Source organism: Ascaphus truei, chromosome 13, assembly GCF_040206685.1.
Source record: "Ascaphus truei isolate aAscTru1 chromosome 13, aAscTru1.hap1, whole genome shotgun sequence".
NCBI classification, from domain to species: Eukaryota; Metazoa; Chordata; class Amphibia; order Anura; family Ascaphidae; genus Ascaphus; species Ascaphus truei.
In genome coordinates this window covers 1,170,362-1,187,983 of record NC_134495.1, presented here as the reverse complement: position 1 = coordinate 1,187,983, position 17,622 = coordinate 1,170,362, and the positions used below count along the sequence as shown (strand labels likewise).

At 47.7% G+C, this 17,622-nt stretch overlaps 1 protein-coding gene across 2 annotated transcripts in view; it reads right to left on the bottom strand.

The window, feature by feature from the left end:
- The window catches only part of ZNRF3 (zinc and ring finger 3), a 330,193-nt gene that overhangs the window by 148,983 nt on the left and 163,588 nt on the right, over window positions 1–17,622 (bottom strand). For both annotated transcript variants that reach the window (XM_075568060.1, XM_075568061.1), the window contains exon 2: window positions 9,293–9,418. In XM_075568060.1, the coding sequence (XP_075424175.1) occupies window positions 9,293–9,418 (126 nt within the window). The remainder of the gene's footprint in view (window positions 1–9,292; window positions 9,419–17,622) is intronic.

Sequence of the window (17,622 nt, the reverse complement as noted above, 5' to 3'; positions counted from 1 at the left end):
ACAGCCATGCGCACAACTCCAGAGCACAGCCACGCGCACAACTGCACAGCACAGCCACGCGCACAACTGCACAGCACAGTCACGCGCACAACTGCACAGCACAGCCACGCGCACAACTGCACAGCCCAGCCACGCGCACAACTGCACAGCACAGCCACGCGCACAACTCCACAGCACAGCCACGCGCACAACTGCACAGCACAGCCACGCGCACAACTGCACAGCACAGCCACGCGCACAACTGCACAGCACAGCCACGCGCACAACTGCACAGCACAGCAACGCGCACAACTGCACAGCACAGCCACGCGCACAACTCCACAGCACAGCCACGCTCACAACTGCACAGCACATCCACGCGCACAACTGCACAGCCCAGCCCCGCGCACAACTGCACAGCACAGCCACGCGCACAACTGCACAGCACAGCCACGCGCACAACTCCACAGCACAGCCACGCTCACAACTGCACAGCACAGCCACGCTCACAACTGCACAGCACAGCCACGCGCACAACTGCACAGCACAGCCACGCGCACAACTGCACAGCACAGCCACATGCACAACTGCACAGCACAGCCACGCGCACAACTGCACAGCACAGCCACGCGCCCAACTGCACAGCACAGCCACGCGCACAACTGCAGAATGGTAGCACGCACAACTGCACAGCACAGCCACGCGCACAACTGCACAGCACAGCCACGCGCACAACTCCACAGCACAGCCACGCGCACAACTCCACAGCACAGCCACGCACACAACTGCACAGCACAGCCCCGCGCACAACTCCGCAGCACAGCCACGCGCACAACTGCACAGCACAGCAACGCGCACAACTGCACAGCCCAGCCACGCGCACAACTGCACAGCACAGCCACGCGCACAACTGCACAGCACAGCCACGCGCACAACTGCACAGCACAGCCACGCGCACAACTCCGCAGCACAGACACGCGCACAACTGCACAGCACAGCCACGCGCACAACTGCACAGCACAGCCACGCGCACAACTCCGCAGCACAGCCACGCGCACAACTGCACAGCACAGCAACGCGCACAACTGCACAGCCCAGCCACGCGCACAACTGCACAGCACAGCCACGCGCACAACTGCACAGCACAGCCACGCGCACAACTGCACAGCACAGCCACGCGCACAACTCCGCAGCACAGACACGCGCACAACTCCACAGCACAGCCACGCGCACAACTGCACAGCCCAGCCACGCGCACAACTGCACAGCACAGCCACGCGCACAACTGCACAGCACAGCCACGCGCACAACTCCACAGCACAGCCACGCGCACAACTGCACAGCACAGCCACGCGCACAACTGCACAGCACAGCCCCGCGCACAACTCCGCAGCACAGCCACGCGCACATCTGCACAGCACAGCCACGCGCACAACTGCACAGCACAGCCACGCGCACAACTCCACAGCACAGCAACGCGCACAACTCCACAGCACAGCCACACGCACAACTGCACAGCACAGCCCCGCGCACAACTCCACAGCACAGCCACGCGCACAACTGCACAGCACAGCCACGCGCACAACTGCACAGCACAGCCACGCGCACAACTGCACAGCACAGCCACGCGCACAACTGCACAGCACAGCCACGCGCACAACTGCACAGCACAGCCACGCGCACAACTGCACAGCACAGCCACGCGCACAACTGCACAGCACAGCCATGCGCACAACTGCACAGCACAGCCACGCGCACAACTGCACAGCACAGCCACGCGCACAACTGCACAGCACAGCCACGCGCACAACTGCACAGCACAGCCACGCGCACAACTGCACAGCACAGCCACGCGCACAACTGCAGAATGGCAGCGCGCGGCAGCGACTCTATGCAGCTATTTTGAGTCACTCCACACCCAGGAGACCGTGACAGAGCAGCAGCCTCTGGTCCAGAACGCTGTCTCGCCCTAATCACGCTGGCCGGCTGTCCAGGCAGGGAGACGGATACACCTCATCTCTTAGCCACTAATTGTAGGCTTAGCCCAGGCACTTTGGCGGGAAGACTTGCGTCCCTCAGCCTTGGAAAGGCCCGTGGGTAGAGCAGGAATGAATTCAGTCTTGGAGAGCGGTGCCATCTTCACAGAGACGTGGCACGCAGGAAGGTGTCCCTTCCACGGTGACTGGAGGACGCTGTGGTCCTAGTGGCATTAACCCCCATTCAGTGCCATGAAATATGAGTATAAAACTAATGTGAAGGCCTTTAAGTAACCATTTACACACACGGGCGGAAGAAAGGCATCATAAAAGTGGGCAAATTCTACGTTTCCAAAAATAGGTGTATAGGACACACAGAGAATTAAAAGGAAAGGGAGCCCCCCCGCAGAGAACAGGAATTCCCCCTCCCCCACCCCCCCAAGAAGAGTGGTTTAACCCATGGAGTACCAGAGGGGTCACAACCCCAGAATGCCTCCACCCGTCTGGAGCTGAAATCAACATGGTTCCGCTCCGGAGACAAGACAACGGTTCCTCAGGAGAAGCACTGATTAAATGCTGCCATTAGCATCCCTGGCATTACTTTGCACTGAGGTGCTAGCCCGCCCGGCAGGGAGGCCAGGGATTAGCCCTGCGTACAGCACAAGTATCTGCCTTCTCACAGCATCGAGGAGAGAACCATTATTACAGGACGCACGCGGCAGAATGATGCGTTTCTCACGGCAATATTACTCATTGTATGAATGGATCAGGAGCTCGCTCACATCTCTGATAATAAGCAGCATAAAAAGTCCTTTCATTCAATTCTCTCCATGACAGGAGCGACAATCTGCAGTGAAAGTCCCACCGTGGGAGATAAATAGAAATGAAAAGGAGGTATATTTATCTGCACATAGGCGCAGGGCTCGCTCTGTGTATGCGCTATACAGGACAGTGAGATACATAGTCACATAGGGGCAGCGCTCGCTCTGTGTATGCGCTATACAGGACAGTGAGATGGTCACATAGGTGCAGGGCTCGCTCTGTGTATGCGCTATACAGGACAGTGAGATACATAGTCACATAGGAGCAGCGCTCACTCTGTGTATGCGTTATACAGGACAGTGAGATAGTCACATAGGAGCAGGGCTCGCTCTGTGTATGCGCTATACAGGACAGTGAGATGGTCACATAGGCGCAGGGCTCGCTCTGTGTATGCGCTATACAGGACAGTGAGATACATAGTCACATAGGAGCAGCGCTCGCTCTGTGTATGCGCTATACAGGACAGTGAGATACATAGTCACATAGGAGCAGCGCTCGCTCTGTGTATGCGCTATTCAGGACAGTGAGATAGTCACATAGGCGCAGCGCTCGCTCTGTGTAAGCGCTATACAGGACAGTGAGATACATAGTCACATAGGAGAAGGGCTCGCTCTGTGTATGTGCTATACAGGACAGTGAGATACATAGTCACATAGGAGCAGCGCTCGCTCTCTGTATGCGCTATACAGGACAGTGAGATAGTCACATAGGAGCAGCGCTCGCTCTGTATATGTGCTATACAGGACATCGAGATAGTCACATAGGAGCAGGGCTCGCTCTGTGTATGCGCTATACAGGACAGTGAGATAGTCACATAGGAGCAGGGCTCGCTCTGTGTATGCGTTATACAGGACAGTGAGATAGTCACATAGGAGAAGCGCTCTGTGTATGCGCTATACAGGACAGTGAGATAGTCACATAGGAGCAGGGCTCACTCTGTGTATGTGCTATACAGGACAGTGAGATAGTCACATAGGAGCAGCGCTCTGTGTATGCGCTATACAGGACAGTGAGATAGTCACATAGGAGCAGCGCTCTGTGTATGCGCTATACAGGACAGTGAGATAGTCACATAGGAGCAGCGCTCTGTGTATGCGCTATACAGGACAGTGAGATAGTCACATAGGCGCAGGGCTCGCTCTGTGTATGCGCTATACAGGACAGTGAGATAGTCACATAGGAGCAGCGCTCGCTCTGTGTATGCGCTATACAGGACAGTGAGATAGTCACATGGGCGCAGGGCTCGCTATGTGTATGTGCTATACAGGACAGTGAGATAGTCACATAGGAGCAGCGCTCGCTCTGTGTTTACGCTATACAGGACAGTGAGATAGTCACATGGGCGCAGGGCTCGCTATGTGTATGTGCTATACAGGACAGTGAGATAGTCACATAGGCGCAGGGCTCGTTCTGTGTATGCGCTATACAGGACAGTGAGATAGTCACATAGGAGCAGCGCTCGCTCTGTGTATGTGCTATACAGGACAGTGAGATAGTCACATAGGCCCAGGGCTCACTCTGCATGCTCTATACAGGACAGTGAGATAGTCACATAGGAGAAGGGCTCGCTCTGTGTATGCGTTATACAGGACAGTGAGATGGTCACATAGGCGCAGGGCTCGCTCTGTGTATGCGCTATACAGGACATCGAGATAGTCACATAGGAGCAGGGCTCGCTCTGTATATGTGCTATACAGGACATCGAGATAGTCACATAGGAGCAGGGCTCGCTCTGTGTATGCGTTATACAGGACAGTGAGATAGTCACATAGGAGCAGCGCTCTGTGTATGCGCTATACAGGACAGTGAGATAGTCACATAGGTGCAGGGCTCGCTCTGTGTATGCGTTATACAGGACAGTGAGATAGTCACATAGGAGCAGCGCTCTGTGTATGCGCTATACAGGACAGTGAGATAGTCACATAGGAGCAGCGCTCTGTGTATGTGCTATACAGGACAGTGAGATAGACACATAGGAGCAGGGCTCGCTCTGTGTATGCGTTATACAGGACAGTGAGATAGTCACATAGGAGCAGGGCTCGCTCTGTGTATGCGTTATACAGGACAGTGAGATAGTCACATAGGAGCAGCGCTCTGTGTATGCGCTATACAGGACAGTGAGATAGTCACATAGGAGCAGCGCTCTGTGTATGCGCTATACAGGACAGTGAGATAGTCACATAGGTGCAGGGCTCGCTCTGTGTATGCGTTATACAGGACAGTGAGATAGTCACATAGGCGCAGGGTTCTGTTTATGCGCTATACAGGACAGTGAGATAGTCACATAGGAGCAGGGCTCTGTGTATGCGCTATACAGGACAGTGAGATAGTCACATAGGCGCAGCGCTCGCTCTGTGTATGCGTTATACAGGACAGTGAGATAGTCACATAGGCGCAGGGTTCTGTTTATGCGCTATACAGGACAGTGAGATAGTCACATAGGAGCAGGGCTCTGTGTATGCGCTATACAGGACAGTGAGGTAGTCACATAGGAGCAGCGCTCGCTCTGTGTATGCGTTATACAGGACAGTGAGATAGTCACATAGGCGCAGGGCTCGCCCTGTGTATGTGCTATACAGGACAGTGAGGTAGTCACATAGGAGCAGCGCTCGCTCTGTGTATGCGCTATACAGGACAGTGAGGTAGTCACATAGGAGCAGCGCTCGCTCTGTGTATGCGCTATACAGGACAGTGAGATAGTCACATAGGCGCAGGGCTCGCCCTGTGTATGTGCTATACAGGACAGTGAGATAGTCACATAGGCGCAGGGCTCGCTCTGTGTATGCGTTATACAGGACAGTGAGATAGTTACATAGGAGCAGCGCTCGCTCTGTGTATGCGTTATACAGGACAGTGAGGTAGTCACATAGGAGCAGCGCTCGCTCTGTGTATGTGCTATACAGGACAGTGAGATAGTCACATAGGCGCAGCGCTCGCTCTGTGTATGCGCTATACAGGACAGTGAGATAGTCACATAGGAGCAGCGCTCGCTCTGTGTAACCGTTATACAGGACAGTGAGGTAGTCACATAGGAGCAGCGCTCGCTCTGTGTATGCGTTATACAGGACAGTGAGATAGTCACATAGGCGCAGGGCTCGCCCTGTGTATGTGCTATACAGGACAGTGAGATAGTCACATAGGAGCAGCGCTCGCTCTGTGTATGCGCTATACAGGACAGTGAGATAGTCACATAGGCGCAGGGCTCGCCCTGTGTATGTGCTATACAGGACAGTGAGATAGTCACATAGGCGCAGGGCTCTCTCTGTGTATGCATTATACAGGACAGTGAGATAGTCACATAGGCGCAGGGCTCGCTCTGTGTATGCGCTATACAGGACAGTGAGATAGTCACATAGGAGCAGCGCTCGCTCTGTGTATGCGCTATACAGGACAGTGAGATAGTCACATAGGCGCAGGGCTCGCCCTGTGTATGCGCTATACAGGACAGTGAGATAGTCACATAGGAGCAGCGCTCGCTCTGTGTATGCGCTATACAGGACAGTGAGGTAGTCACATAGGAGCAGCGCTCGCTCTGTGTATGCGCTATACAGGACAGTGAGATAGTCACATAGGCGCAGGGCTCGCCCTGTGTATGTGCTATACAGGACAGTGAGATAGACACATAGGCGCAGGGCTCGCCCTGTGTATGTGCTATACAGGACAGTGAGATAGTCACATAGGCGCAGGGCTCGCTCTGTGTATGTGCTATACAGGACAGTGAGATAGTCACATAGGCGCAGGGCTCGCCCTGTGTATGTGCTATACAGGACAGTGAGATAGTCACATAGGAGCAGCGCTCGCTCTGTGTATGCGCTATACAGGACAGTGAGATAGTCACATAGGCGCAGGGCTCGCTCTGTGTACGCGCTATACAGGACAGTGAGATAGTCACATAGGAGCAGCGCTCGCTCTGTGTATGCGCTATACAGGACAGTGAGATAGTCACATAGGCGCAGGGCTCTGTGTATGCGCTATACAGGACAGTGAGATAGTTACATAGGAGCAGGGCTCGCTCTGTGTATGCGCTATACAGGACAGTGAGATAGTCACATAGGCGCAGGGCTCGCTCTGTGTATGCGCTATACAGGACAGTGAGATAGTCACATAGGCGCAGGGCTCGCTCTGTGTATGCGCTATACAGGACAGTGAAATATTCACATAGGCGCAGGGCTCGCTCTGTATGCGCTATACAGGACAGTGAGATAGTCACATAGGCGCAGGGCTCGCCCTGTGTATGTGCTATACAGGACAGTGAGATAGTCACATAGGAGCAGCGCTCGCTCTGTGTATGCGCTATACAGGACAGTGAGATAGTCACATAGGCGCAGGGCTCGCTCTGTGTACGCGCTATACAGGACAGTGAGATAGTCACATAGGAGCAGCGCTCGCTCTGTGTATGCGCTATACAGGACAGTGAGATAGTCACATAGGCGCAGGGCTCTGTGTATGCGCTATACAGGACAGTGAGATAGTTACATAGGAGCAGGGCTCGCTCTGTGTATGCGCTATACAGGACAGTGAGATAGTCACATAGGCGCAGGGCTCGCTCTGTGTATGCGCTATACAGGACAGTGAGATAGTCACATAGGCGCAGGGCTCGCTCTGTGTATGCGCTATACAGGACAGTGAAATATTCACATAGGCGCAGGGCTCGCTCTGGCCGCCGTTTGCCCCTCCAGCACTCAAGGGTTACAAGTCTTTCTTACATTTCACATATTTGACATCTCTTTGCGCACGGATTATATTTGAGATAAGTCGGAGGTTGAAGTGGCTGCTGAAAGTAGTGGCACTGTGCCTGGTGACAATGATATTTTCTTCCCTTATATAGCGGTGTAAGAGTGTACACAGAAGTTTGCAGGCACGAGTCAAAGTGCTTATACACGCCATGATCCTATGCCATACAGTGGAGTAGCTGAAGACAAGGATTCTGGGTAATGACACAAAGAAACCACCAAAAACATAGATTGTAAGCTCCACGGGGCAGGGACCTGTGCCTGCAAAATGTCTCTGTAAAGCGCTACATAAAACTAGCAGCGCTATACAAGAACAAACAATTATTATTATTATTATTGAGTGTCTGTTTTAGCTTCCCATTTATTTGAAACATGGATATTTCCCTTGTTTACATACTTTTTTTTTACACAGGATTGAAGCAGGAGGTCTCCGGACCTGATCCCCACTAATGTCAGCTCTGGGGACCCCCTGCTTCTGGAGATACAAACCTCGGTGGCAGATATAGTAACAGCTTCCTTACATATAGTAGAGGAAAAATTGGGCACCGCAAGTACTGGGTGACGAGGCTGGTCTTGGGTGATAAAAGATCACTTTATTGAGGCATGATAGCCAACATTAAAAAGCACAAGGTATCTCCTGACGCGTTTCTCGCCTCTCAGGGCGCTTTCTCTTTTCTCTTTCTCCCTTTGAGAAAGCGCCCTGAGAGGCGAGAAACGCGTCAGGAGATACCTTGTACTTTTTAAGCTGAGGCACCAGGGAGATAAAGTGACTTGCCCAAGGTCACAAGGAGCCGACACCGGGAAATGAACCAGTTTCCCCCACCTGAAACTCAGTGCCAGTCAGTGTCTTTACTCCCTGAGACGCTCCTCCCACTGCAGTTCCTCTACTGGTGCTGGATGCGGGAGCACACAAAGCAATGTCTATGGAAGCCCCCTAACCTATGCAGCTAACCACACACAAACACTTTCTGTTTAATAGGTGCAGCTGTTCTTACAGAACCCAAACACATGTAGTGTACCTGCTAAATAGGTTCAGTCGGAGGGTATGAGTTTGTCCAGTGGACCCTGGGCTCGCTGCTCTAGAACTGGGGTGTCACTGAATGTCTGGGGGTAGTTTTTCTTTTTTAAATGGCTCCTTTAATCGTTATTTTAACAACATGGGCCATTATTTAACTTGCAATGACCTTGCATGACCTAGAACCGTGATTTGATTCTAAGTAGTGGTGTGTACCATGTACACATTAACATTTCTAATAACAGTCATTAACCAAGATGGATATTAGCAACTGAAGTATTGGAGTGCACCAAGAATTAATATAAGGAACAAAGCCAGACAAGATATGGGGAAAGGATAAGCAACTTATAACGTAAAACAAGGTTTATTAAAGCAGAGAGAATGCAACCCATTCAAGGACAGTTACTTCACCACCTTCAAGTTGATTGTTGGCTCTACATTGTGAAACGGTTAGAAGGTTAAAAGCCAGACGTAGTAAACATATTAGTAATTGTGTCTGGCAAATACCTTTCAACAATTTATATATATACACACATATACGAGACATCAGCCTTTCCTCCACCCCAATATTTATAGGACCCAGATTCTGTGCCACCCCATTAAGTTACTAAAGGCTGAATAGCATTCCTATAAAACTGGTTCGGAACAAAAAATGTCTCCATTTTTGTATTGTGTTTATAATCACAGTGTGCCACTTAGAAACGGTTTACAGACTGCCACTGCAATCAGCCATACTTCCTCTCCCAGGATCCCTTGCTTGTCCTTACCTTTCCCATAACAGTTAGGCATGGCTTGGGGTCCATGTCCGGCTGCTCCAGTTTCACCACGCCAACCCACCCATAATCATACAGATCTTCCTCATCATTGTTGTTGCAGAGTCCCAGCGGATGCATCTGAGGAGGAGGAGGAGGAGATAAGAAATCAGACACTTCAAGGACCCGTCTCTAGTCTCACTTGGCACCAATCACTTCTATATATTGTATCGGAATAACATGGACACATCGCCATCTTGTTCAACATAGACGGGAAATAACTCTGGCGTGGAACGCCCTCTTAACACTTCTGCTTTGCCATGTGTTGCAGGCCGCTCTGAAGACAAAGGGGTTAATAAAGTAGTGTTTCTACTCTGCTACAGGCTTCATATCTTGTGATAATTACCCTCAAAATGTCTAATTCCTAAAAGCACTGCTGGCTGTCCATCAGTAATCATCAGTCTACAATTAAAGCTTTATCTAAGTCCATCTGCCATGTTGCTGTATCCCATGCAGCATGGACTTGGCAGAGGGACGGCCATGTTGCTGTATCCCATGCAGCTTGGACTTGGCAGAGGGACGGCCATGTTGCTGTATCCCGTGCAGCATGGACTTGGCAGAGGGACGGCCATGTTGCTGTATCCCGTGCAGCATGGACTTGGCAGAGGGACGGCCATGTTGCTGTATCCCATGCAGCATGGACTTGGCAGAGGGACGGCCATGTTGCTGTATCCCATGCAGCATGGACTTGGCAGAGGGACGGGCGCCTTAGTCTGGAGGGATTGTAACTTTTAAGGCTGATTTAAGTGAATGAACCAGAAGGCTTAGCCCCATTTTTGAAATATAGACCTTAACTCCTGCCCCAAAGCACCCCATTACCAACCCTATGAAACAGAAGAGTTTTAAAGGGGATATTAGTGTCTTGTTGGAACGGATCATTTCCACGGGCATCGCGGGCACACATTCTGGTATAAAATAAAGATAAAGAGGGATTTTCTCCTCCAGTAATATTTTGTTTTGTGGGTGGGGGGGGAGGTGCGAGATTAGAATAGAATGGGGAAAGGGAGGGGGGGGGGCAGTATAAAAAGGGACCTAAAACTTTCTTTGAAACGTGTGAGCCTTTAATCCGATTAGCCCGATAAAGACAAAACAAAGGGGGAAAGAGGGCGTTTTGTTTATCGGGAGGGAGCACGGGGTGAGGAGCAGGAACGGAGGCAAATTATTGTCCTCAAATCGTTCTCATGGGTCACAAATTCTTATGACAAGTTCCACTTTCATTTTAAAATCTCCTTTTATCCCCGTTTATCAGCGGAGACAGGACTGCTATTGATCCAAATATTCTCACCACATCTGTGCTTAAAAGCATCAAAGGCTGGGACACAGCGCCCCAATATAAGCAGCCAATCTCAGCAGCATTTAAACCGTATACAGGCCGGTGTGTGTCATTCTGCGGCTGCCAGTATGCGGCAGTGTGTATATAAAATATATATTTTTACAAAAAATGTGTTTACACGGATATCGAAAATGAATTGCAAGCTCTTGGGATCAGGACTCCTTTTTGTCTTATGATGAGATTGTCATTTTGTAAGAAGAATACAAAAAGAAAGACATGGATGTTGGGCAAGTTAATAAAACAAGAATTAGCCTATGCATTTTAGGGCAGAAGTAGCTGGCGGCCATATTTTTCTATCCCTTAAACATTCCTTACTAAAAATAAGATGCAAAGCGACTAGATTTCTGTCCTGAGAAATAAACATTTACATGCACATGTACAGTATAAAAGGGACTGGGGATAAAACATATAGACATTAGTGAAAATGGGAAAAAATCTACAAAAAAGTTCTAATGTTGCCAAAAATCGCCAATCTTGCTCAGTAATAATTAATTTTGCAACACTTTGCAAAATGTGATTTGAATTTGCTGTGAACGCTCATAAAAATAGATATATAATGTAATTTTTTCGCCATGCAGTCAATTTCTCGAAATATTGACACAAACATTAGAAAATGAAGAACGTCTCTGCTTTGTGGGCTGAGATAGCGAGACCCGCCGCCCAGCAGCAAGTACCTCCGGCTGCAGAATAGCGGCTTCTGTCAAAGTTTCACACCCAGCCCCTCACAGAAAGCTTCGGCCGTTGCAAAATGACCGTTCCAGCGCAGTTCTGAGAACATGGCCTTCGTAGATATTATTTAAGAGTAAAACAAAGTATTCGACATCAGTATTTCCCCAAACCAAAAACTATTTGAAGAATTTCCAGTAAATGAATTCATTATGTTTTCCCCAGTTTCTCTATTTGGGAAACTGATCCGAGACCGATATCGACAAAAAATGGTTGAAATGGAAAAAAGTCGATGTTTCGTCCTTAATCACATTCATCAACGGCCTTATTAAGAAATAATTACTTGTTATTATAAATATAATATTATAAAGTGTAGGAATAATTACTTGTTACTAGAAATATAATATTATAAAGTGTGGGAATAATTACTTGTTATTATAAATATAATATTATAAAGTGTAGGAATAATTACTTGTTATTATAAATATAATATTATAAAGTGTAGGAATAATTACTTGTTATTATAAATATAATATTATAAAGTGTAGGAATAATTACTTGTTATTATTGAGTTGGAATATACACGAATCACGCCTGTCACCGCGGGAGTTCAAAGCGCAATACTTAAATGAACATGTGGCGGCAATGTGTGGAATGGGTTAACTTTTGGTTATTAAAGCCCTTTTTAAATAAACCAAGCTAGAATTTTCTATATATATTTTTTAAATAATCCCCCAGTGTCCTAAAAAAAATCTACCTTTAGTTCCATTCCATTCAATGCTGCATGTTTTGTTTTATTGCATTTTAATTACCCATTTTAATTACCCTTCCTCTTTACCTAGCGGATTCTCCGACAGGGAAGAGGCTTACATAAATCAGATCATATTAACAATAGGCTGAAGGAAGCCAGTTACAGCTGTCCTCTCATCCGCAGAGTCTGGGCCATAGGTGAAACATACAAAATATCACAAGAATAATGGAAAAATACTTGAAAATGTAGTTAATTCCACCCCCAGCTCCAACCCTACGCTTGTTCTTTCTTACTTCCACCAGCAATAGGAGAAGCTATGTGACTGTACAATTGCACTCCGCAGGCTCGGCTAATACACAGCCGGGAGAGGGCCTGACATGCCAGCCATATCATTAGCTCCCCTGGGGTGCAGGTGGGACTGCACCTTTACACCAGAGACTCCGCATTAACCATATCACCGCTGTGTTTTGTTCACCTAACTAAGCAGGGCTTCATCTGTAACCCCTTCACTGCCAGGCGGGCTTCTCCTAATCCTATCACATTGTTATCATGTGTTCACTTCCATTGGAAGTGGCACTGCCAGTGGCCTGCAATGCCTGTCACAGCAGGGAAGGGGTTAACCGTTACATACTGTATATATTATAGGGGAAGTAACGTAAAATGAATAGGTGTTCCTTTTTATTCAGGTACACAAAGTGACAAACCCTCCACCGCACAGCAAGTAAAAACCCCACACGGTGAGCACACTCACGTCTCACACAGGTCTGCACCCTGTCCTTCCCCATTATCTCAGAATATACAGTGCTTCCACTGCAGCCCGGGAGTCTGGGTAATGACATGCAAATGAGCGCACAGTGTAACCTTTTGCTTCTTGCCCATTGTAACGTGGATCCGTATAAGCGTCTGCCTGCGTGTTACACAGCTTTCCAGCACAGCCGGGGTCAGCGAAGTGCAGAGCCAGTAACCCACTCACAGACCAGTGGGAGGCTGGTTATGGACCTTGCAATGTGAAGCTGTCAGTGGCTGCAACCAGGGACCCAAAGTAAGTTACGGTGAATAAAAAATGTGCCAAAAGAGCTTTTATTCAAAAAGTTAAAACATTGTTCTCAATTGTATGAAAAAAAGCACAAATCGAGGTCATGTGATTTCTACGGCGACCGTGCCCCACAGTTACGTGAATGGAAGTTTTCCGACACCAATTCCGGTGAACGCGAGATACCTCTAAAAACAGAGACACTCGGACGGTGAGAACGTCACAATGGCAGCAAAAGGGTTAATATTCCAGGTGAAACAGAATGAGGTGAGCTCAGAGCGACCCCATATATACACAGAATGAGGTGAGCTCAGACCTGCCCCATATATACACAGAATGAGGTGAGCTCAGACCTACCCCATATATACACAGAATGAGGTGAGCTCAGACCTACCCCATATATACACAGAATGAGGTGAGCTCAGACCTACCCCATATATACACAGAATGAGGTGAGCTCAGAGCGACCCCATATATACACAGAATGAGGTGAGCTCAGACCTACCCCATATATACACAGAATGAGGTGAGCTCAGACCTACCCCATATATACACAGAATGAGGTGAGCTCAGACCTACCCCATATATACACAGAATGAGGTGAGCTCAGACCTACCCCATATATACACAGAATGAGGTGAGCTCAGACCTACCCCATATACACAGAATGAGGTGAGCTCAGACCTACCCCATATATACACAGAATGAGGTGAGCTCAGAGCTACCCCATATATACACAGAATGAGGTGAGCTCAGAGCTACCCCATATATACACAGAATGAGGTGAGCTCAGACCTACCCCATATATACACAGAATGAGGTGAGCTCAGAGCTGCCCCATATATACACAGAATGAGGTGAGCTCAGAGCTGCCCCATATATACACAGAATGAGGTGAGCTCAGAGCTACCCCATATATACACAGAATGAGGTGCGCTCAGACCTACCCCATATATACACAGAATGAGGTGCGCTCAGACGTACCCCATATATACACAGAATGAGGTGAGCTCAGAGCTACCCCATATATACACAGAATGAGGTGAGCTCAGAGCTACCCCATATATACACAGAATGAGGTGAGCTCAGAGCTACCCCATAAATACACAGAATGAGGTGAGCTCAGACCTACCCCATATATACACAGAATGAGGTGAGCTCAGACCTACCCCATATATACACAGAATGAGGTGAGCTCAGACCTACCCTATATATACACAGAATGAGGTGCGCTCAGACCTGCCCCATATATACACAGAATGAGGTGAGCTCAGACCTACCCCATATATACACAGAATGAGGTGAGCTCAGACCTACCCCATATATACACAGAATGAGGTGAGCTCAGAGCTACCCCATATATACACAGAATGAGGTGAGCTCAGACCTACCCCATATATACACAGAATGAGGTGCGCTCAGACCTACCCCATACATACACAGAATGAGGTGAGCTCAGAGCTACCCCATATATACACAGAATGAGGTGAGCTCAGACCTACCCCATATATACACAGAATGAGGTGAGCTCAGTCCTACCCCATATATACACAGAATGAGGTGCGCTCAGACCTACCCCATACATACACAGAATGAGGTGCGCTCAGAGCTACCCCATACATACACAGAATGAGGTGAGCTCAGAGCTACCCCAAATATACACAGAATGAGGTGAGCTCAGTCCTACCCCATACATACACAGAATGAGGTGAGCTCAGACCTACATCATACATACACAGAATGAGGTGAGCTCAGACCTACCCCATATATACACAGAATGAGGTGAGCTCAGACCTACCCCATATATACACAGAATGAGGTGAGCTCAGAGCGACCCCATATATACACAGAATGAGGTGAGCTCAGAGCTACCCCATATATACACAGAATGAGGTGAGCTCAGACCTACCCCATATATACACAGAATGAGGTGAGCTCAGACCTACCCCATATATACACAGAGTGAGGTGAGCTCAGAGCAACCCCATATATACACAGAATGAGGTGAGCTCAGACCTACCCCATATATACACAGAGTGAGGTGAGCTCAGACCTACCCCATATATACACAGAATGAGGTGAGCTCAGACCTACCCCATATATACACAGAATGAGGTGCGCTCAGACCTACCCCATATATACACAGAATGAGGTGAGCTCAGACCTACCCCATATATACACAGAATGAGGTGAGCTCAGACCTACCCCATATATACACAGAATGAGGTGAGCTCAGACCTACCCCATATATACACAGAATGAGGTGAGCTCAGACCTACCCCATATATACACAGAATGAGGTGAGCTCAGACCTACCACATATATACACAGAATGAGGTGAGCTCAGACCTACCCCATATATACACAGAATGAGGTGAGCTCAGACCTACCCCATATATACACAGAATGAGGTGCGCTCAGACCTACCCCATATATACACAGAATGAGGTGAGCTCAGACCTACCCCATATATACACAGAATGAGGTGCGCTCAGACCTACCCCATATATACACAGAATGAGGTGAGCTCAGACCTACCCCATATATACACAGAATGAGGTGAGCTCAGACCTACCACATATATACACAGAATGAGGTGCGCTCAGACCTACCCCATATATACACAGAATGAGGTGAGCTCAGAGCTACCCCATATATATACACAGAATGAGGTGAGCTCAGACCTACCCCATATATACACAGAATGAGGTGAGCTCAGACTTACCCCATATATACACAGAATGAGGTGAGCTCAGACCTACCCCATATATACACAGAATGAGGTGAGCTCAGAGCGACCCCATATATACACAGAATGAGGTGAGCTCAGACCTACCCCATATATACACAGAATGAGGTGAGCTCAGAGCTACCCCATATATACACAGAATGAGGTGAGCTCAGAGCTACCCCATATATACACAGAATGAGGTGCGCTCAGACCTACCCCATATATACACAGAATGCATTAGTAATCACTTGCAATACCTTAGGAAAGCTGCTAGGGAAAGCACATTGACCATACTGCACATGTTACAGCTGCAGACCAAGCAATATCCTATAGTACAGTACTTGGGCTTGTTTTAATAAATCAGTTCTGTACTATGAGAAAATACTTGTAGCATCATTTTTTTTTTTTAAACAACTTTATGTATTATAATGTAAGAAGCATTTTATATTTATATAGCAACCATTTACAAAGTCACATCCCTTCCTCTTCTGAAACAGGCTCTGGCACACCCCTTTTTGAGCCCTGCCCTCTCTCTAGCAGTGCACCAATTGTATCTAGTGACTGTCTGGTCACATGATCTTCCTCACAGAACTTTGCATCTTTGATCCACTATTGCGGCACTGACAGCCATTTATTGAACCCCCGAGCCGAGTCTTCTCCGATCGATCACAGGAGAACGGATCGATCGGCAACTTAGTTAATTACTTATCATTGTGTGGATTGTACTGATGCATATATTAAAGGGAAAATAAATAAATAATAATGACAGCTCTGACTGCTGCTTTAAATACAGAAACCCTGCGCTTCTCTCAAATTTGCGTGTATGTATATATGTATGTGTGTACGTATGTACTGTGTGTGTGTGTGTGTGTGTGTGTGTGTGTGTGTGTGTGTGTGTGTGTGTGTGTGTGTGTGTGTGTACGTACAGTATGTGTGTACGTATGTACTGTGTGTGTGTGTGTGTGTGTGTGTGTACGTACGTACAGTATGTATGTATGTATGGTATGCATGTATGTACAGTATGTATGTATATGTACAGTATATATGGATGTGTGTATTTACTGTATGTGTGTGTATGTACATACAGTATGTATGTATGTATGTACAGTATGTATGTAAGTACAGTATGTATATATGTACAGTATGTATGTACAGTATGTATCTATGTAGAGTATGTATGTACAGTATGTATGTATGTATATGTACAGTATATATGTGTGTGTAGGTACTGTATGTATGTATGTACATACAGTATGTACGTACAGTATGTATGGTATGTATGTGTGATCAGTATGTAAGTACAGTATGTACAGTATGTATATATGTACAATATGTATGTATGTATGTATGTACGTATGTACAGTATGAATGTACAGTATTGTATGTACAGTATGTATGTATAGTATGTATGTACATACGTATGTACAGTATGTATGTGTGTGTATGTATGTATGTCTTTATTTATATGCCATTTATTAGTGAGCTGTTACATTTTGAACCTAAGTTTTTTTTTATAATCCTTTGTTTTTTTAACACAGGAACCATTTATTTGCACTTTTGATCCCCAAAAAATTATTCAAACCTGCTAACCCGTCAGGCTAAACGCCACTTAAGCAGATACAGCACCTCCACTAAATGCATAATATTTCTTATTGTCCTATGGACTAAACCTCTTCACAAGAAAGGTATTTGTTTTCCATAATATGTCTGGTAACCTGGCTATTCTGGTCGGGCAACCTTCTCAGCCTCCGCTGGCAATGCCAACACTACT